The 23774-nt window shown below is 40.2% G+C and overlaps 1 protein-coding gene across 1 annotated transcript in view; it reads left to right on the top strand.

The window, feature by feature from the left end:
- jade2 (jade family PHD finger 2) overlaps positions 1 to 23774 on the top strand; it is a 233188-nt gene that overhangs the window by 120762 nt on the left and 88652 nt on the right. The window contains exons 5-7 of the mRNA XM_030068583.1: positions 9672 to 9850; positions 14462 to 14673; positions 20551 to 20718. Coding sequence (XP_029924443.1) covers positions 9672 to 9850; positions 14462 to 14673; positions 20551 to 20718 — 559 coding nt within the window. The remainder of the gene's footprint in view (positions 1 to 9671; positions 9851 to 14461; positions 14674 to 20550; positions 20719 to 23774) is intronic.

Genomic DNA, 23774 nt, shown 5'->3' with positions numbered 1-23774 from the left:
CGAGTACATGCATTTTCACAGAAGCTTTTAGAGTTAGACTTGTGAATTATCATTTTGGAACGTGTCAAATAAATTTGCATTACAAAATAATCTGAAAAAGATTTGATCAAACAAAATTTGAATATTTAAATGTGTGTGGGAGAAAAAAAAAACGTTTTCTTCACATGAAAGAAGAGATTTGTAGTTGCACACAATATTTTGTGAACAAGTAGGGGGAAGAATCTGCTCAGATGGGTTCAGTCTGAGTGCATATACGAGATTCAGACATACAGAGAGAATTTCTGAGTGTGTGTGTCTGCACAGCGGCAAATGTGAGAAGCTGACACAAACACAAACACAGACTCGGTTACATTTGGAAGAAGACTGCCAGTTTAGACCCTTTTGTGACACGGCTTTGAATAACCAGTGGAGAGGGATGGATCAGCTTCTCATTTGACTCTCCATGAAGGGAGAGACTGCAGTATTTCACTGACTGCAGATGAAAATGAAAGAAAAGCTCAATATGTTGAAGTTTTAATTGTGCATGGTCCCCATAAAACTAACACAATAAAAGCAGAGTGTTTGGAAGTGAGGCTTCACAACTCAAAGTCATTTCCTGCATGGTTCGCCACTGTATCATCTTCTTTTATTAGAACAAGAATTACTCTGAGTAAAGTAACGATTGGAGTCTGTGCGTACAGTTAAAATTCACTGTTTCACTGTTACCGATAAATATGTTTACTTGTCTGAAATACTTCCTAAAATAGACCCGGCTACAACTTTATTGAGCTGGTGATATCTTATTCTTTGAAATTATAAATCTGCATTCATATAATAAACTCGATAATAACTTTTTCAATTAAAAGGTCAATTTTGTCACTTTGGAGATAACGCTAGTCATCTACTGTCACTCAACATAATTTATGCTAAAGTGTTAGCATGTGGCAGTGTGCATTAAAGATCGACAGGGAGACAAGGTTTATTTTAGTGTTTTTCTTCTCCAAAAGAGGAGAATGATATGAACTCAAAAAGAAAAAAAAACTGTTTCCAAATTAACCTATTCATTCTTCCATCCAAAAACAAAAAAGAACCTGGGACACACATTTTTTTAGGGATCGATTTTCACATGAAATTTTCAATCGATTGTCGATCATTGTTACTTGCAACATTCACCCCCACACATACTGCACCACATGACCCACACTACCTGATCTCACCTTAGCATACAGCTGACACACATAAACATGGACAGAAAGGAGCCTACGGGCAGCGAGGGAGATGGCGCTCTCGGTGCTATTGTTGAAATGCCTGGAAAGACTGAGTGCTGCCTGACTGAATGGAGAGCTGTCCTTGTGTAACGCTGTGGCGTGTGTCGCCGACTGTCGCTTGCTTTCCATATTTAGGGACACTGTCAAATTGTATACTGAGCGATAAACTTTCTGAATGACTTTAGTGCTGCAGAAAAACAATATTATTCACTCGCCATTGCTAATAAACATGTGCAATCCACACATCAAGATTACGACATTCTGCCTTGCGATTTTCTTTGCCATGGTAACTATGAACAGTCACATCAAGCATGTAAATCAAGATTCAAGATCCAAATACTTTATTGTCCACTAAGGCCGGCAACAATGGATATTTGCATTTTCCTAGTGCATAGCTTGTGTAGAGATACAATACAGGACACAGGAACATCAAATGCACATAAAAAGACAACACAGGATATGTACTTTTACAAACAAACAAACAACGAGCCAAAAAGCACCAGCTGCAACTCATTGGACAGAGTTGTGCCCTGGAAGTAAATTGAGCTTTCGAGATTATTTTAAATTTGCATGCAGTTACATTTTGCCTGTATTATTTCCACTGTGTCGGGCTGCGCTGGGTTTGGGCTGCAGTGTTGTTGTCAGCTGATTGGCTGATAACATTAGTTATTTACGACATTACAGGATCAGTTTTCACCAGAGTAAGGTGACTGCGTGCTGGCAGTGCGCCCTCTGCTGCAGGCTTCATAATAAAATGAAATCAAGCCTGTCGTGTTGGTGGTCTGATTTAAGGGCTCTCCCTTGTGGGTGATTTCAGTACGGCATTTCCCCTTCAAAGTCGTGCCTGCAAAAACGACCTGTTGCCGCATCTTAAATATAAAATCAAATTGTTTGATAGTTAAGGATGATCGATGTGACACTTTGTAAACAATAATCGATAAGTTGATTTTTCATAAAACAAACCTATGATTTGAACTTAAATGGCTCGGAAATAATTTTTATTTTTTTTATTTTTTTACTGGTTTTGATGCAACCGCTGCTTTCCCCTGCTCTGTCTGTCTCTCTCTCTCTCTCACACACACACACACACACACACACACACACACATACACACAAACATATGTCTCGCCCCTTTTCCCTCATGCTCATGTAACATCCTAGCTAGCTGTATTACCCACAAGATCTACTTTGCAGTCCCACTCCTCGGCTCCCCAGAGGCGCGTCCCGCGTGGTAAACCAAAGACACTTCCCCTCCGGGCCTCAGAACTGGCAGAGGGATGGGGGAGTGTTTGGTTTTCGTTGTTTTAGGAGTCAGAGCCCCTCTGTGTGTAGTTCTTCCTGATAAATATTTCATGGGATGTGGCATGGGGATCAAAGCAAACTCTGCTGTCGTATCGTTATGATTCCAAGGAGGGAACACACAAATATTCCCACAGAGCTGCTTTCCTAATTATGCTACGCAAAGGTGAACAGAAGTGATTTCAATTTTTATTATTATTATTATCATCATTATTATTCTGCATTTGCTGCTATTGAAAGATCATTCCAAAAAGTCTCACTCTAGAGTCTCACTTGGTCAAAAATAAATAAATAAATGAATGAATAAAATAAAACAAACAAACCAAAAAAAATTGAGCATTTTTGTCATAATGAATTTTAATGATTAAGATCCTGTATAAAACAATAAAAAATTACGCTAGCCTAAAAATTACAGCATTAAAAATTATAAAATGCTAAAAACAAACAAATAAAATATCAATAAAAGAAAAATAAACCCAAGAATAAAAAAAAATATGAACACCACTGATTAAACTGAAAAGCTAAAGCTAGTCATCCACTCATCAAACCTGCTTGTTCTAATGGCATTTTGAAAATGATCCTGCAGGTGATATGTGTTAAAGCTGCACCAGATGTGATTGTATGTAAAAATACGTCCATCCTATCAGTGAAAAGCACAAAGTGGAGCTGCAAGTCCCGTCCTTTTTAACTGAGACTCTGTATTCCCCTGTTTTCCCCAGTTAGTTTCGGGAGTCTGGTATCGTAACATGCAGGAAGTCCTCTCTTAGCACAGGAAGTGATGACTCAAAACGTAATACCACACTTTCCTTCTGAACAGTGCTGAGCATGTTAGGACCTGAACTCGCGCTAATGTTACCTGGAAAAGATGCTATCGTTCACTGTCAAATCAGCCAGTTAGTACAAGAAATTTAGCTCAGAGGAATGTGCTGATTGATGATGTCACCTATCATTAATTTCTGGCTCATGAAGACACTCAAATGTATATATACATTAGTTTTAGGACCACCTCCAGCCGACTTTTGTAATATCAGTTCATGTGTGCATGATGTATTCTGATATCTCTGAATCAATATTAAACCCATAAACAGACGCAACATGTCTGATAACTATTATTGTCTTCAGTATTGACTGATGATTTTGCGCTCTGTAAGGGCAAAGATGCAGAATCTTTGCCCTTATTGCTGTGATAAAGCCTGGACAAACACGGGCCTTATGCACATGGTTTTGTTTACCTATGATATTATGTAAGCACTGTGCTTTGTGTGTGTGTGTGTGTGCTTTGTGTGTGTGTGTGTGTGTGTGATACGTGATCCTCACCAGAGACAGAACACATTGTTCTCCGACCCCCGCTGACTCACATCCTATTAGATGAGATGACTTGAGATTATAACAAGGCGGTGCTGTATTGTGATCTTCAGATACTGAATTGTTTTTCACTTCATGTTTCTCTTTTTCCCCTAACATCCAAGCCAGGCTTCTGTATTCTGGTAGGCGCTCAAAACTAAATATCACAGGAATCAGCTGCATCAGATCCTGTGTATTTGTACAAACTGACATCTCAAATGATATTTCAGCTGAGATATGGTAAAGATCTGCAACTGCAAGAATCCATCAATCAGTCAGTCAAAATTATTTGACACTAAAGGGATGGAATACACGTTCATGTAATATTTTAATCTTTAGACTAGTGAGAAAGAGAGAATATGTCCAGCAATCTGATGGACAGCCGTGTGCAGGAGGCATTGCAGTTCAACATCAATGTAACCAAACACAAAATTGATATAAATATGACCTTGTTGATCCAGAAAAACTCACATTATATGACCTTCGGAAATGATGTTGAACTAATATCAAAAAGCTTTAACAACATGATGCGGGTAGCAGCTATTGATAGAAACGTGGATTATCTCGACTCTCATTTTGCTGCTGTGTTTTCATGGATTTTCAATGCCATTGCAATTCAGCTTCAAAATGTCTATTCAGTTTCAAAATGCTCAGTGTCTGTGGTTCCCCTCCTTTAACTTCCCTTCTCCTTTTCACATCATCGCCTTGTTATCTTGTTCTTTTTGCCTCTCCACTCCACCTATTATGACATGTTGTGGAAGCAAACCACCACCACCAAGAGCACATTTTTTTGAGATCTGTAAAGTAAAAAGTGCCAATTATGTGATAAAGCTAAATATAAAAAGCCTACTTGATAATGAAAAAACAAACAACAACAAAACAATGTAACAAAATCTTGCTATGATAAAAGTATTTATATTATTACAATATATTACATTACTGAGCGGTCTTTACATTGATTATTCCGTAATTTTTTGAAGTAATAATGCAATAACAACAACCACATACAGTATTAATGAAGAGTAACACTGACAGCAAAGTTCTCCATTTTCAGTTTAGTTTTATTTGTACAGCGTCCAGTCATAACAAAAGTCATCTCAAGGCGCTTTACAGAAACCCAACCGATATTGGCCGAATCCATGGACCAAAATCTCCCTCAAGAGCAAGCACAGGGTGACAGCGGTGAAGAAAAAAAACCCTTTTAACAGGGTTAAAAGTTCAGGGCTCCCACAAACCATGGAATTTCTATAAAGTCATGGAATTTTGAAAAACCTCATTCCAGGCAGCGTAAATGAGGGAATTTAACAAATTCCTGGGACAAATCATGGAATATCATGGAATTTTTTTTCACCCTCAAAAACAATTGGGTAATTATTCACAAAAGGTCATATTTTTTCAATGATTTTTTTTTTCATTATTTTCAATTGTGTTCACATTACGTTCATTTCCCCCAAGAGTAAAAAAATAAATAAATAAAAACACAAAAATTAACTTCTGCCAGACCTCTGAATCTGAAGTAAATGAAATTTTGGTCAAGGAAAAATATCAGCATGTTGCATTTGTATCAGTCATGGAAATTCCACATTTTAGTCATGAAAAGTATTTGAAAAGTGAGGGACTCTTACATTTAACATAGAACGGGAAACCATAAAGCTGAACTGGACTTAACTTTGCCATGACAACCAGCTCTGTCTCTCCAGTATGAAAATGAAACTGGACTGAGGAAAGTCAAACCTGAACCTTTTTATGGATGGAAACCACCTAGTCTCCTTTCTGTCTGACTGTGTGTGTGTATGTGTGTGTGTGTGTGTGTGTGTGTGTGTGTGAGAGAGAGAGAGAGAGAGAGAGAGAGGGTTTGTCCAGACTTCACTGTGTAGTATTTGATGTCAGGCTGAAACAAGGCTGGATCTCTTGCATTTTGCTGCTCCAGAGAAAGAAACTACATTATTGGATTATAAATTATGACATGTTTGCCTTCACTGACCCTAAACAAATGGGTTAAGTTAGGGAAGTTATGTTTTGTTATATTTTTATTTATTTATTTGTCTTCAAGATAGTTAATATTAAGTATCTGTTGATGAGTCTTGAGAAGATATTTTGGTCATCAAACATCTCCTGTAAGTGCTGGTGGACATTTAATGTCTGTTTACACCACATACATTTCCCACACCATCTGGCGTCAGTGGTGCAAGGTTGAGTTAAAGAGACTGTGTGTGTGTGTGTGTGTGTGTGTGTGTGTGTGTGTGTGTGTGTGTGTGTGTGTGTGTGTGTGTGAGGAAAAGAGGTGACTATAGTGCATCTGTGGGAGAATTTTCTTCTTGCACAGAGAGCTTTGAATGGTTTCAGTATCACACGAACCTACAGGAGAGCAGAGGAGGGGAGAGGTCATGGGAGGGAAAGGAAAGGAGAAATGAAGAGGGGTGAGGAGGTGATGAGGAAGACAGGAGGAATAAAGAAAGCAGAGTAGTGAGGAGGGAGTGGAGAGGAAAGGAGGAGAGGAGAAATGAGGAATGAGAAAGAGGAGAGGCTTCAAAGGAAGAGGGAGAAGTGAGGAAGGATGAGAGGAAAGGATTCAAAAGAAGAGAAATGAGGAGGTAGGAAGAGTGGGAATAAAATGAAAGGAAAGCAAGTGAGAGCGAGGAGGCATGAAGAGACGCGATGAGAAGAAAGGGGAGAGAAGTGAGGAGGAGTGAAGGGTCAGGAGTGGATGGCCGAGTTGAGTAGGGATGAGGAGTGGACATGAGACGATGGCAGAAAAGAGGAGAGGACGATAATAGAAACAAGAGGTGGAAGAAATATGGAGAGAGAGATCACTTTCAAACTGTAAACAACTGGACCTCACAGAAACTGTACGCAGCAGCTGTTACCATGATGATGATGACAATGATGGGGAAGAAGATAATGATTATGACGATGATGATGATAGTGATCACAATGCTGATAGGTTTCTGGATGATGATAATGACGGAGGATGATGATGATGATGATGATGGTAATAACCACGCAGCGTGATAATGAGCCGCTGATAATGGAAGCCGCACAGAGACAGAAATTGTTGTTCCGTTTTGTTGTTGTGATCATCGACACTCTTCACCTTTTCACATAAAAGGTCAGGATATCGGTTGATGAGTGTGTGGAAAAATTGAGCCCTGTGTGTGTGTGTGTGTGTGTGTGTGTGTGTGTGTGTGTGTGTGCTACCATGTGACTGCCTCTCAAAACACAGAGATGTTTTGGAGAAATGACGCATGTGTGTGCGTTTTTGTGTGTGATCGACAGCGAGTTTGTGTGGGTGTGCACCTGCCTGATTGCGTCTGTTTGTGTGCATGTGTGTGTGTGTTTGTTCTCAGTGTGTGTCTGCCTGCCTTAATATAAGTTTGTCAGTTTGTCCTCCAGCTCTTGAAGTACATGAGAGCTTTATGTTTGCCTGCCTGTGTGTGTGCATGTGTGTGTGTGTGTCAGTGCACTGTTCTTTATTGGTTCCCAGTGGGTCAAGCAGAGTTCCTGACCCCATTTCTGGCTGTTGTTGACAGAGAGACATTGAGGCCTGAGGCTCCAGAGACCAGACACTGCCTGGAGGAGCTTCCTGTCACTGCCACCCAAAACAGCTCAGTTTGTCATTGTTTCAGTTGTTCTTTTCCATCCGTCAAAGTCTAAATCGGTCTTTATCGACCTTCAGGTCACGGCCCCACTTCAAGCAGGGACCCCAGATATGAAATTAGGGTCGCGATGATTCTTGCTGTCATGAGCAGTGAAGATTTTGCGCTCAGCCCGACCGTGCTTATATGATTTGAAAGGTGCTGCGTGCCTTTTAAATAGGGCCGCATTTAAATTGTGTGCAATCATATCTTGTTACTTTATTTTCAACACTTAATCATCCAGAGAAAGTAGCATTAAAACTCACTTGGAATGTGCACTATATGGTTGAGAATAGCTGTTATTAATAAAAGGTGACAAAAGAGGTGTTGCTTTTATTAAAGATGAACAATGGCTAAACAAGTGAGATGATGTGTGTGCTTGCCAGAGACCGTGCAGTCCTGATAATATGTGAAGAAATGTGAACAATGATTAAGACTTTTCTGGCCTGAATATAAGGTCACATTCTCAAACGTGTTACTAAACTCTTTCTATTCCTGATGATGATCTGTGACCAACACACAGCTTGATTTTCTGTGTGCAGATATCCTTCATTTTATCTTTAATTATCCTGCACCTGAACCCAACTCACATCATGTTTTACTTATTAAGCCCTTTCTACTCACCTTTTTGCAAGTTGCCAGCTAATATTTGAGGGAAAAAAAGGACAGCCTTGCTATTACATCATTGCATCTTTCACAACTGAAATTCAGTTTTGGGAAAATTCTCCATTATGATTGCCCTGATAATCACCGTATTTTGAAACTCTTCCAGTGACTCTCAGCAGTGTGTTGATGGATATTCAACAGTGTCTCAGCTGGCTGTCAACAGGAATTGTTCCAACAGATCTGCTAGGTATTTTCAGGTGTTGATCAAGAATGAATGTAATTTATGTAAGACCAACCTATAAGCTGACTGACAAGTACATCTGCTCGAATTGCTATTAACTGTAGGACTGTTTGGCAGACTACAGCTTCGATTAAAGTTCATGCAAAGTTTACCCACAAGACACAAAGCTTGATTGGTAGCATATTGGAACTGTGAGACAGTTCAGTCATGAAGCAACCATATATGTTTTCTTCTTGGCTGTCGGCTGTTATTAGTTGATGAAGTCTGTTGTTTACCACTTGTGATTCCCCTTAGAAGTCCCCTTTATACTAGTCGCTGGCTAAATCAATGGTACTTAGTCTTTTGAGACGAATCTTTTTTATAGTTAGATGTCTATCAAAATAAATTGTTACCCAAAGTACTGTTAGCATGAAGAGTTCAGTTTCAGTGGCACTATGTAAGGAGTTTGGGAAGCAGGTTTGAGATCAGAGGGATGCTGGTTCAAATCCCGAAAAAGCTGGGAAAATCTGAGAGGGAAGAGTGACTAGAGAGGCCTCTACAGACCTGTGTTTACATGTACATTTTCATTTAAAAATCTGAGAGGGGAAAGTGGACGCAAAACGCCCTTTTCCGTCAGTAAGCACTAAACAGTTGATGTCCCCTAACTGCCCATCTGCTCCCGTGGTGTTTGGTGTCCAGCAGTAAAAGACTGCAGCTGTCAGGCCTGAGTGTGTGTGAATGAATGAATATGAAGCAAAGCCCTCTCAGTCTTATCTGTCTTCCCATGTAAATAAAGGTGTAATGTTCAAATCAGTAAAATTACAAATTATGGAGTACTTGCGACCGACTAAAAATTGTGATTGGACAAGGTTTGTAGCAACAGGAAATTAACTTTTTTCTGGTGAAGGGCTAAAATGAAAGTTTTTTTTTTTTAATTGTGTGGTACTATAGTAACAATTTTCTCCATGTATTAAAGTAGTCACCTATTTGAGAGTTTGATGTATCATACTAAGTGGCACCAGTGTGTTGATGTGAGACCGCAGCTCACACTGGTGCCAGTAACCACAACCACATTCCCTCTTGTATTGTCAATGCCGAATTGTTTTGTCAACTAAGATCATAAGTTATTGCTGTTTAAATATGTCAATCATTTTGTAAGACGAGCTGTCTCTTTTTTTTTTTTTCTCCCCACATGGCAGGTATCTGCCATGTGGGGAGATACCGCTCTACATTTCACAGCTCTACATTTCATCACTTGTTTTTCCTGACAACATGATGTGCTGATGAAAGCGTCTCTCTTTGTCTCTGTGTTTCACCCAGGTTGCTTCCAGAGTTGACGGGTGGCACTTCCTGCGCTCCGTCCCAGACCAGGACAGATCGGGAGGGTGGCACGGTGGGCGACACCCGGCCTCCTCCTGCCCAGCTCTACAGCTGCTACGACCTGGACGACTTGGATGTTGCCTGGCTGGAGCTTGTCAACCACGAGTTCAGACAGATGGGTGAGTGGAAATTAACATGCAGTATAATTTCAGAATACTGTAGAGTCCTAACAAACATTTTGATGTTGAACCTTTGCCAGCTCTGAAAACCAGTACTGAGATACTGAGATGTGTTAAAGGACAATTCCAGTCTAATTTTGAGTTACAGCCTGCTGACTGGTGTCTACAAGTAGTTCATATTACCTCAGATCATTTTTATATGTGTACCATATCTAGATATGGTACATTTATGGTACTGTTTTTGTTATGTCTAATGTTACCTCAGTTTTGCAACAGACACTTCATGTCACTGTTTAGATGAGGACTGAAATGAGCAGTATTTTATTTTCTATTTTGATGTGAGTATGCCTGTTCATTTATTTGCAAGAAACGTTAGATATGATAGCTTGGACCTTTATTGGGGAGGAACTTTGAGTAACTGGACCTTCTAAACTCTTAATTGAGTATTGGTGACTACCATCATCAGAATCAGAAATTCTTCATTGATCCCACAATGAAATGCCCTAACTGTTGTAATTGTCTCCCATAGCCAGAATGACTTTATTGAGATTACTGCACCACAACAGATGAGAAAGTGCTGTTTCTATGTATTCTAATTCTACATCTCTGACACTGTGCTGTGCAGTATTTCGGTAAAGAAAACTCTCTCTGTCTTCCATTGTCTCAGTGGGCTGGCCCATAATCCTTTGGTGACGAGGGGGGACGGGGCAGAGGGGTTAGAGGTTGAGCCTCGCTGCTCTCTTTATGTACACACAAGGATCTTCCCACTGGCAGCTCTGGACCTGTGCCAGAAACACACATACACACACAGCAACACAAATGCAGCTGTATTCACACACTCAAACAGGGAAATTGCAAGTCCTTGAAAAGTCTGAAAAAGTCTCCCAACAAACCAGTTGTTTCCACCAGTGTATTTGTGGCTCCTGTACCTTAGTTTTGCACAACATCGGATTAGTTGTACAAAATGCATTGGATCGACTTTCCTACAGACAACTGCACTTAATGTCTCTTACCATTTAATTCCCTGTTACCTTTTTTTTCTGATCTCAGAGCCTCTGTTTGCTGAGTTCCTTTAGGAGTTGTCTGCCAGCTTTATTTCTTTATTTTGGTGTTGTTTGTCTTGAAATTCCCCTTTGAGGACCCTTTTTAAAAGGTTTCAATTTTGGATTTCTGAATCCTGCAGATTCCCTCAGTATTAATGTACAAACTGTTGCAACCTTTAGTGAACACAGTAATTTTTCATGCATGCAAGCTTGCAAATACAGTTAAAGACAACCTTACAGATCAACATTTTCTCTCTCGCCCTTCCTAACCATATCTCACTTTCGATTTTTACCATTCATTCATTTCATTCCCCTCTCTGTCCTCTCCTCTTTCTTTATCATCTCACCCTTTCCTTTATCTCTTCTTCTGTGGTTTTGTATCTTCCCTCTCTTCACCCTCAGGCACCTCCTTGGCATGGTGACAACTGCTGACCTCTCCATCTACACCAGTTTATTCGATATCTGATCGGCTTCTTTCAGATAAGGCGTAGTAATTGTGTTTTTGAATCCCCACTGGGTGTTCAGGCCTCATTTCTGGAATAAATTCTCCCTGAAACTCTCTCACACACACACACACACACACACAACCATGTCTTTGTGGAGCTGAAGCGGTTTGTTTCTCATAACCTCCGACGCTAGACCAAACAAACAGACGGTTGATTGGTTCTGCTGGGTGGAGCTGTATGGCAGTGGAGTCGTGATAGGATGATTCAGCATTTTCTATCTCAGTTTTCCTCACAGTGTGTGTGTGTGTGTGTGTGTGTTCATGTGTTTGTGTGTGTCTGTATGTGACATTTACTTGCTAGGGCCAGTGTGAGTACACAAGTTTTTGTAGGAAAGTGAGGACATTGTGTTCAAGTTTTCGGTTTTCCGTGATTCAATTTAGAGTTTGGGATAATTTTGTTTTGTAATAAACAAGACTAGATTAAATTTGGTAGGTAAGTAAGTAGGATTAGCATGCCAGTATGTGTTTCCTCATGGAAAACTACCTTTGGCCTTTGCATCAGGAACTAAACAGATTCAGCAAGTAAAATAAGGATAGAGCAGATAGGTAGTATTAAAAATATTGCAACTGTTCTTTGGCATCAAAACATATTTGGTAAAAATATATTTGAATGAATAAATCTAATCAGATGGAAAAGTACAAAGTAAATGTATAGTGCAGTAAGTGGAAAAGAGTAGAATGAAAAGTACAATGACTAAAACAAAGTAAAACATACTTAGTCATAGAAAAAAAGAGGAAATATATGAAATGTTTTGGGAAAGACTAGGTTAAGCAAATAGTAGTGAAGACTGTGTGTGTGTGTGTGTGTGTGTGTGTGTGTGTGTGTGTGTGTGTGTGTGTGTGTGTGTGTGTGTGTGTGTGTGTCCTCTCCCAGGCTCTGCACGTTATGCTATTTCAGACAGACAAAACAGATAAGCACATACTGTACACATAGTGCCTGTGCTCACGTGCACATTTCACTTGTACTGTATGCTCACATGCACACACGTAGATTCACGTGCATTAGCATGTGCGTACGCACACACACAAACACCCTCCACGTGGACAGACACACACAAGCAGTGCACACATATACAAAGACAATGTACACGTGCAAAGTACACACACACTGTACGTAGTGCAAACACACAAAAAGACCAAAGTACCAACATACAGAGAGCCCACACACAAAATAAGGCACTGTCTCTCACACATACACACACACACACACACACACACACACGCGCGCGTAGATCTGAATAGTTGTGCTCCCTCCCTGTTTTCAGCACATGATGTAAATGTCACAGCAGGTTAATATCTAACTCCACTTCCCTCTTCTCTGCGGCTCCAAAATCAATGATAGTATCGGCCAAAGGCACACTCGACACACAGTTCTCCTGTTTAGTTACTTAAGTTTCTCAGGTTTCTTGCATGTAAGTTTGTGTTTACAAGCAAATCCAAGTCAAAGGTGTTGAAAAGGTTCATCTCAATCCTAATATTAGCAGTTTACATTTTTCCTAGTGTCAAAATGTAACAGTATAGTAAAAAAAAATTAGGGCTGTACATTTTGACTAATTTCACTTTCACTTATTTTACTTATTTAAGCAAATGTTATGTGTCACCAGTCTAAAATTTAGAAGTCCCACCTTCAAAACTGCCAGCTGATTCCATAACTGAAGAATACAGGACAGTATGACCGTATAAATGTTGTTTATTGCTGTGGGCTGTGGGACCAAAGGGTAGAGAAAAATGTAATCTATTACAGATTACTGATATTACTGATTACCACTTTAAGATTTATCCACTGGAATGCTGAAACTCAATAACAAAATTGGATCTGTTTTGTATTTTTTTTAAATCCAAGATCCAGAGGATGTGGTTGAACATGGTTTATATTAGCTCAGTATCTTCATTTACCTGGAATAGATTACAGTTCAAGTTTTAGCTAATCGAACCACTGAAAGCCCATCAGATGTAATGTTGTCCTTTCCGCACCTAATAACGAACGAGCCCTGCTGTTGCTGTTTGCTATCACACTGGAAACCAGGCTGTTGACTTTCCTGCTACCTCTAATCCTTCATTTTTTATGAAGGAGATTTGCCAGTTAAATCAATTTTCATTAACTATTAACTAGCCTTAGAGCAAGGCATTACTTTGAGATGCAAATCGGGCTGGCATACTAATGCTAATGCTGACCCATATTAGTACGGTGAAATTAACTGTTGGAAACAGGGGGGTAAAGGGATAGTTCCCCAATCTCATATTATTTTACAAAGGCTCTCCTAGCTTCAGTGTTGACTCCATATAGTGTTTCTCTGTTCTACTCTGATGTTGACTTTAAGTTCACACACGACCACATCCCTTCAGCTCATCAAAACAAGCTCCTTAGCCCACCCAGAAAAAAACAGAATGTCCTTGCAAGCTGTACATCCAAGGGGAAGCTGTGTTGCAACTCCAGTAAAAGTGTGAGACAAAATCTTGTGGCCAAAAGCAACTGTGGTCACTCATTTGTTCCACTTAAATGTGGTAACCTGGCAACGCGCACTCAGTGCTCACGAGCTGTTTCCTCCACATCTGAACGCTCTTCAATCGCTCTAATCCTTTTGGAGAATAAGAGCTACAAGAACGTCTTGACGAAATTGGTTTGCAGTGATTCTAATTACCGAACTTTACTGTATGTAACTGTGTTTATTATACTTCATTTTCACTTATTTACTGCTTTTTTATTTTTAGTTTTTTTTTATTGTATTGCTGTCCCTATCAAATAAATCGAAAAGTAAAGGGACCATTGACCCTCCAGTTTTCTGCGTGCCCTCTATCCCACCTTCAAGTTGCCAAGTTGAAAAATGTTGATGACCCTATCTTCTGTTATAAAGTGAAAGAGGGTGTAAGACAGTAAGGACAACATGCTGCAGACCAACAAAAATAACTTTCCCCTTCTCATATCTTCACCTCACCAGATCGGGAGGAGCTGTGTGTTGGAGAAATGGATGCACAATGACAATTATAATGATACTAATGATGTATTTTCTTTCTTTCCTCTTTTTCCCCCTTCTCTTTTCACTGTTTCCTCATCTCTCCCAGCCTTACCGGAGCTGGACGAGCTGACCATGGAGTGTGTCCTGGTTGAGCTGGAGAGTGTGTGTGAGCAGAAGATGCAGCAGGCCATTGAGACAGAGGAGGGGTTGGGCATCGAGTACGACGAGGACGTAGTGTGTGACGTCTGCCGCTCGCCAGAGGGGGAGGACGGCAACGAGATGGTCTTCTGTGACAAATGCAACGTTTGCGTCCATCAGGTGAGGAGTTCTGCTGATGAATGGTTTTGTTTCTCTGTGTCAGTGTATGGTAGGGTTCACACAGGTCATGGACGTTTTGAGTTTTGAAACCTCGATTCCAGGTAGGTAAAGTCAAGGGTTAGTAAATAACTTCTTTGGATCAGTTATGGAATATCGTAGAATTGAAAATCGACTAGTTATTTGTCATACAGAATAAAGCAGAATGGCTAACACCTCTAAATCTGAGGTGTGTTTTAAAAATAAACAAACAAAAAAAACAAATTCATTCATTCAGTCATTTTGTGTTCATATAGGTCATGGTGATTTAACATTATTGTCATGAAAAGTAATGAAAAAGTCAGAATTTTGCTTCTGACATAGAGTGGCAACCCTGTTATGTGTTTGAATGGCATCAGGATTCAAATTGTGCACGTTCAATAAACTGAAAATGTTAATGCTGCTGCAACCATGGGTACAATATCCATTCAGTAAAAGAGAGGTCACTGGTTTGTCCTCCACAGCAGCCATCTGTCCTGGTGGCTGTGTCCTTGACACTAAAGGTGCAGTCACATTAAACACTCATTTAGTTTTGTTTGCTTGGCCAGGTAAGAGCAATAGCATTTGCCCTTGGTTGGCACCAAATAACCACACAGAGACGCCTGAAAATACAAGACCCAGTGCTGTGCCAAGGGAACTGTGGTATGGTTCATTAGAAGCAAGAATGTAATCCAAACCAGCTACAGGAAATGACCCCAAAACCCAAGGTATTATGGGTATAAGGAGACAGATGTTAACATCTGATAACCAGCAGTTACTCATGCTTGGAAAGCTTAGCGTTACAAAATGAACTGAGGGCAGGAAGTCAAGCTGCAGTCTGGACTGACGCTCATATTCATCTCTAAACTGGCAGAATGACAAAAAGTATCTCTATCTAGTAAACAAGCTACTTGTGAGTCTGTGTGATTTTTGTTTGCAATCCCTCCTTCACCTGTAATTGAGCAGCGTGAAGCTCAACAAACCAAATACAAAAATGCAACCAAATAAACTGTTTCACCGTGATGCAGAGCAACGAAAACAAACTGTAGGTGTGATTGCATATTGAGCCCCTTCCTGCATGCTCACTGTATTTCTAATGTGATGAAAATAAAGCTACTGATGATGATAATAATGTGTTGATACATTTTCTGGGGAGCTTAGATATTCAAAGAGAATGAAGTCCATGGAGGTGTACAGTCAGGTTTACAGGGAAGATAGTAACAAGCTGTCTGAGGCCACGGTGCTTTTTGCCCTGCTGGCAGACATGGTGCAAGGATGGCTGTATCGCTCTGTCCATTCGTCCATCCAACACTTTACTCCAAGGCATTTCTTGAAATCTATCCGGTAGATTGCCATGAAATCTGGTGAGTACATTCATGCTCCCCAGAGAATGAACACTGTCAATTTTGCAAACCACATGACCTTTTTTGTAATGTCACCATCATCACAAAATATCGACTTTGCACCCAAAACATCCTGAAATGTAGTTGGTGGATTGTCATATTTGGTGAGTGCATTCATGCTCCCAAAAGGAAGATTCCTCTTGTTTGTGTTGACTAGAGTGCAGATCGGGCTGCATATTTATCTGAACATGACCCAAGACAAGACGATAATTACCAAGCCTGACCTGAACCCGACATCACATAAACTCCAGTACCACACAGGAAGTTCCCCCATACAGACAATAGGTCCATCATTTATATTTATTTTCCACTAGATTTTCACTAAAATAAGGGTGACGTGACCGAACCTGACCCAAACTTGAGCATAATTTCTACATTTTTGTCCAAACCCAGCCCAACCTGTCAGGTTCAACAGGTCCCAACAGGCTTGGGTTGGGTATTCATGCTCTTTTGGTGACCCTATGACCTATCCTCTTGAAGCACCTTCAAGGCGTTATGTTATATGTTATGTACAACTTTTGAGTTGTACATAACATCTTCAGATCACACATGGCCCATGCTTTTTGAATCATGTCCATAAGAGGGAAGATCACTCCTGCTCCTCTCTTTATGTTATCTTTTTCTTTTCCTCGTGCCTCAGGAGTGTCATTAGAGCACTCTGCAGTGCTCCTTATGTTTTACTGGTACCTTGTAAAGTCAGTGATGTTGGAGCTGACATGTATTGCATCTTTACATTCAGTGCAAGTCTCTCAGCAAGATCACCAGCCGAATGCCTACAGTGTGAATGCAAAATGCAATATGTAATATATAATGTAATGCAATACATTTTTATCTGTTCCCTTAGTGTCAACTTCATGATATAATACTGTACATGTAAGAGACATTTCATGAAGAGTGTCTGTGACAGCCTAAGGCTTGAGGGGTTTTGCTGTGTTTGTTACAAAGTGACAGAGCATTAATTAGTTTGACAGTCCCATGGCACTAACGCGCCTTCAGTGTCATCAGAGACGCTGCCTACCTGCTGTTGTGACACTGCATGGAAATAGTTTCCCTCTAACTGCAAACCCAATCTCACCTAACATTTCTCTATAAGTGTGAGACACACACACACACATGCAGTCTGCTACCCTTGTGGTTATAGCAGTTTCTTCCAACACTGCTAAATAGTACTAACTGCTACTCACTCTACTTTAATAATAACAATACGTAGAACAATATTTTATGGTGCTTTTTGTTTAAAGACAGTTACAATTATCTTGATTGTACATTTTATTTTTCAGTTCCACCTTTTAGACTTTATTTTTACAAGGGTAGATGCTGTCATAGCTCTAAGCAAGCACCTTCCTGTTGCATTGTGTCACTGTAAGGAGCTATTGTTACCTAGTTTACATTGCCTGTTCCTGGAGCAGGTTGGTACACTAAAAAGAATAGTTCACCTAAGAATTCACTAAAAGTAAAAATTAAAAGTTTGTCCTTATTTACTCATCATGTCAGTCAGAACACTGTTCACATGTGTGAAATTGTTGTGAAATTGCTGTATGTCCACACAACACACAGTCTTCTCCAGAACAACACACGTGGCTGGGATTTTTTTCTGTAAAGTTCCAAAAAGGGGCAAAAATTAAGATAAAATGACTCCACCTGGCACAACTGAAGTGTTTTGAAGCCAGAAATTTGTACTGAGGGTCCAAAAGTCCAATATCTACCTCATTATTTCTTATTGTTTTCATACTTGCTCTGCATCACACCAGCCATCACCACAGAAGTAAGCCCATGTTGCCTTCAAATGCACCCAAATAAAGGTTTCCACTTTCACAAGAATAAAATAAGATACTATACTAGAATATATGGCAAAAAGTCTCTGTTAAAGATATTACATATCAGCACAAAAATATCAGCTTGGAGCAGCTTCAGTGCAAAAATATGAATATGGATATTAGCCTTCAAAAATCTGAATCAGTTTATTCCAAAGGTTGTGTACTCATTGTCTGCTTCATTTTTTGTTATTTTTTTTTTTCCCAAGAAGTAGTAGTGTAACAAATTACCATTTCAGAGAATACTAAATAACTTTAGTTTGTGTGGGTGGTGGCATTCACACTGCTGTGATTTTATTGAGCAAAGGGAAGACAAGAACATGTACATCAACGTTTTTTGGTTCCCCTGGTTATCCAGACAAATGCCTTCAATAGGTTGAATTATCCTGAATTATCCTGACTTTTATTAGGTAAGAGAGAGATGCAATATCCAAACTTGGAGTAAAGAAAAAGTAATTTAGCAAGTGTTGAAAGGAAATGTGCTCCCAGGTAGTAATGAGTAAAAATATTACTGTTTTGGAAAAAGGAGCTCAGCACTGTTTGTTCCCTCCCTGGGGCGGCTTCCCTAACCTTCATCAGGTAAATCGACAGCACTGACTGATACGTTTTCTGTTTGATCAATAAAGCGCTTTGATCAATAAGCTGCTTTAATTGCCAGTAATGAAGATAGAGCGTGGAAAGCCTCTTTGATGTTTGTACCAACTTGTTTCCTCCTACGTTCCTGTCACCCTGGCACCATGCTTTCAGTCTGTGAAGTTTGTTTTTTTCCCACCTACAGCTTTGCTTTCTAACATTTCCGCCATATACCAGTACACATGATTTATCGTTCCCTGTGTAAAAAAAGCATGAATGATTTTGTAGGAATTTGGCCTAAGTCAGGGTTCTCATGGATCATGAAATTTGTGGAAAGTTTCTGAATTTTTAAAAGTCTATTCTAGGCAGAGAAAGTCAGGGAATGTGATAAATGCTTGGAACAAGTCATGGAATTTGCCAGCTTTAATTAAACAAAATCAGCAGCTTGTTATTCACCAATCATATTTTCTTTCCGTTGTGTTAACATTATGTCCCTGTCCTGAAAATAAGATATTGAATGCATTTTTTTATTAGTTTTTGTTGAAACAAAATAAAAAAAATATATATAAATTATTGTAAGACCTTTGAGGACCTTTGAATCTTAAGTGTGTTTAAAAGTTTGGTGATGGAAAACAATTGTTTTATGTTTTTATAGATCATGAAAATTCAACATTTTAGTTATGGAAAGACTAAAATGGGATTTTACATTTGACATAGTGTGGGATCCCTCAGTGGTTCCCAAAAAAACATGTTGGTACCTCGAGCAGGTTTTGGTTGAATTTCATTGGAACCACAGCTTAAGGAGGGATAGTTTTTTCTCTGACTATATTAGATTTGATTGATTTCACACTGGAAGTAAGAATAAGAGAGAGAAAAGGGGTTTGGTCGTAGGTTTTCCTTCCCCGACTGGTAAACCCCTCAGCAGAGACATATCTAAACCTATGAATAGTAAATCACATAGGACAATAAAAACAGTCTTTATTGCTGACCCTGGGGACTCAATCAAGTCGGATGTGATCCAGCAGCCTGTAATGTTGTGTGAACAGGCTTCGGCACCCTGTGTCACAGGAAAGGGAAAGGGGTGGAGTGCTGATGATGTGATAACCTGCTGTGTTTTTAATGACGACATGAAATGGCATTTTGAGAATGTCTCGCTTCCAAGTAGATGTATTTCCATCTGAAACAAAAGTCTCAGGGTGGGACAAAACATGGGGAAAGATTATTTTAAAGTTGGAGTGCCTGGATTGCTGCAGTGGGCAAAACCCTCGGAGAATCAAGGAGACAGAGGGGAAGCAGGAATATTTTGTCCCTGGAGTTGTAACACATATCACTTTGAAAATGGTTAAATTTCAAGTTGATAGAATGGGACAGAAGGAGCAAGGGAAAAAAAAACATACTGATATTATTGACTGGAATTTTTTTAATGTAGCCTACTGGTATGAGTTGCAGCAACCACTAAAAATATACTATTTTCTGGGAGGGAAAAGAATGTGGTTTGATATAAAAGTACAAAATAAGAAAATGAGGCCATCTTGGAGGGTTAGTTGGTGCATACCATATAACCACAGTGTCTTGGGTTCAAATTAAGCCTAGGATCTTTGTCAAGCTTTTGTCTGTCTTGTAAGTCTCTCTTTACTGTATCTATCAAAAATGCAAACAAAATGTCCAAAAAGTTGTATCTAGTCTCTTGTTGGTGAGCGTTAAGTGTTCTTGTGTTCAATGTATTTTCAGGTTCATGTCAAAAACATGTCAGAGGATGAAACTGAACATACACTAATCTGAACACAAGATCAGTTTACACTAAAGGCAAAAATGCCATTAACTAATCTAAAACAAAATAAAACCAAACAAAAAATCAATGAAGAAATTTTTTACATTTTTGTCACAGCATCTTTCGACACTACCCCCTTTCACTGGGCGAACTGCATTGAAGAGTAATCAGTAACCACTTTGCCTTTTTCTCCTTTGCCTCTCTTTTCCCCCCATTTCCATCTACCTCTGTCTCTCTTTCACATCATTGATTCTCTCAAATCTTCCTCCCATTTTCTCCTGCCTTGCTTTCTCCTCCCCAGGCGTGTTACGGCATCTTGAAGGTGCCCCAGGGGAACTGGCTGTGTCGGACCTGCGCTCTGGGCGTCCAGCCCAAATGCCTGCTCTGCCCTAAGAGAGGGGGTGCGCTCAAGCCCACCCGCAGTGGAACCAAGTGGGTCCACGTCAGCTGTGCCTTATGGATCCCCGAGGTGAGACCTATGTAAAGACACGGTGAGGCTTTCAGGGTCACTTTAAAAATGCAGTCTCTTGTATCAGTAATCTAAAGTAAAGTGCTGGGCTTAGAGACACTGTGAGATGCATTATATGGATAAAAGTATTGTACTAAATACACATTACACCATACAGGAGCTTCTAAACCCATAGGCATTAATATGGAGTTGGTCCCCCTTTCCAGCTAGAACAGCTTCCACTCCTCTGGGAGGCTTTCTACAAGATTTTGGAGTGTGTCTGTGTGAATTTTTGACCGTTCATCCTGAAGAGCATTTGTGAGGACAGACACTGATGTTGGACGAGAGGGCCTGTCTTGCAGTCTCTGTTGTAGTTCATCCCAAAGGTGTTGGATGGGGTTGAGGTCAGGGCTCTGTGCGGGCCAGTCAAGTTCTTCCACACCAAACTCAGCCAGCCATGCCTTTATGGAGCTGCTTTGTGCACTGGGGCTCAGTCATGCTGGGACAGAAAAGGGCCTTCCCCAAACTTCCCACAAAGTTGGAAGCAGAGAATTGTCCAAAATGTCTCGGTGAGCTGAAGCATTAAGATTTCCCTTCACTGGAACTGAGGTGCCGAGGCTGACCCCAGAAAAACAGCCCATAGCATTATCCTTGCATTCACCAAACCCAGACCCGTCCATCAGACCGCCAGATAGAGAAGCGTGATTGGTCACTCCATAGAACATGTTTCCACTGCTCCAGAGTCCAGTGGCAGTGTGCTTTACAGTGCTACATCCGATGCTTGACATTGTGCTTGGTGATGTAAGGTTTTCTGTGGCTGTTTGGCCATGGAAACCCATGCCATGAAGCTCCCGGCTCACAGTTTTTGTGCTGATGTTGATGCCAGAGGAGGTTTGGAGCTCTGCAGTTACTGAGTCAGCAGAGCATTGGCCACTTTTACGCACTACGTGCTTCAGCACTCTGTAACTCACCATTTTACGTGGTGCTGCCACCTGGTGGCTGAGTTGCTGTGGTTCCTAAATGCTTCCACTTTGCCATAATACCGCTTACAGTTGATGGTGGAATATCTAGGAGGAAAGAAACTTCACCAACTGACTTATGTGACAAAGTGGGTGAGACTCTCCTTACTAACCACTTGTCTCTTACATATTAATTTAACTCATTATACCACATTATTTCCTGCTGTGTTCAGTTTGCTATAATTTTACCAGTGCTACTTTGCTTCACTCACTATCCTGGGTTTGTTTGTCTTAGTATTTTGGTTACAGTTTACATGAAGGCATTGGGATAAGTTACAGCAAGCACAGAACCATAAGTTAGTGTCAGTTACCTTTATTTATGTTGCAGATTTGAACATTCTTTAATTGTTTGGTCCATTGTTCGTTACCATTGTGTATTCCTTTGTTCAGAGCCACCATGCAGGACTAGTGTTTGGGAGGGGGGCACCCAGCATTTCCTGGTTCTTATGGTATTGGTGATGTCATTGCTGACATCACTGGGCCAAACTAAGAGAATTTTTATTTTATTATTTTTTTTTGCAATGTTTCGTTTGCAGTTGGAGACGATACAAAGTAATGTTTTGAATTACTTATACACAGCCATTTAGCTATGTGAGTGAGCTTGTATATGCATATTGATGTTCTTGTATTGAAGTTATTGTGAAGTCTGCCCTGGGTGATGGTACTGGCTGAAGGGGAACGGAGGTGTGAATTGATCACCCTATGAAGCCTGTCTGGGTTTGCTTCTTGGGGAGAGAGGTGAGGCCATGCTGCTACTAACATGTGCCTTTTGACCACTTGTACTGTTTGCCAGTTTGTATGTTAATGGAGAGCACCGTAAATAAATATGCACCTCTGGGAAGTAATGAAGTCGGATGAGTCTGCATGTTTACCACCTTCCTTGCCATTTGAGCCAGACTATTCCACAACTTGTTGCAACGGTGGAATTTTATTTGTTGTGGCCATGTTCACTGAGCCTGTCTTGCCTACTTCTACCTCAGTTAGTGAATTTTCCAGAATGCCTTAAGATTGCTCTAAGAGAACGGTTGTGAACCTGTTTTCATTTATGGGCAACAATGTCTTGAGAATCTGATCATCCACTTGTGAGGCGTCCATACGTGATTCAATCATTGTGGCTATGGCCCGTGATGCATAACATGTCTTTTAGCTGCACTGCATTATGGTCTAATGAGTCCACTGGTCTCTGACACCTCTATAATAGATTTTCTGCTATCAGACTCCATTGTGGCGATCTCAACACGGCATCACATCATCTATGTTTGATCATTTCTCTGCAGTGATAAGTGAAAACACACCAAAAAGCAAAATGGTCCCAGAACTGCAATGTATATAATCAGAAACTGAGCCTAACAGTTCTGAAGTGTTCTGGTGTGGATAGTGTGTTGCCTTGTAAAAGCAGTCAACCACTCCACTCACTTGAGTCAGGTGACCAATGTGTCTAAAGTGATATGTGCTATAAACATAGCCACACATTTACTAAAAATGAATAATTTTTTGTAAATGTGCATTATCTTTAATTTTGATCACACAGTTTAGATTGGGTGTGACTTTCCTGGTGTGTTACAGATGTGCAGTTCAACACAAAGTGCTGAACGCGAAGTACAGACCATTAGCTCATAGCTATTTGGTAACATGTATGACCGGAGTCAGCAGTAGTCATTGTAGAAATCATTTGAGAAATCTATTTATCCTGCATTAACACTGCAGTGGTCATTGGGGCTTACAACAACACAGACTTTAAAAAGGAAGAAAAAAGTTTGCTATGCACTCTGTGTGTGGTGAATGTGTTAAAAAGGGGAATGTAAACAAAGTGCTCTTTGACGGAATTTGTAAACCGTGAAAAAGGTGGAAAAGAAAACCACTGTACCTGAAAGAGCATGTGGTTTTCGACACGCCCCAATGAAGGTCTAGACGGCTGAAACACGGCGGCGGCTATTTTGACTTCCTCTCTCTTGTTTTGACTTAGCCTCACTTTGACTTAATACTTTTCTCATCCTTCTCATACAAGAGTGCCTTGATCTCTGGAAAAGCTGGGCCTCACTGCACACTCTTTCAGAA

Source organism: Myripristis murdjan, chromosome 14 (genome assembly GCF_902150065.1).
Source record: "Myripristis murdjan chromosome 14, fMyrMur1.1, whole genome shotgun sequence".
Classification (NCBI taxonomy): Eukaryota; Metazoa; Chordata; class Actinopteri; order Holocentriformes; family Holocentridae; genus Myripristis; species Myripristis murdjan.
Note: the sequence above shows the minus strand (reverse complement) of the source record. Positions and strands in the feature narration are given on the sequence as shown.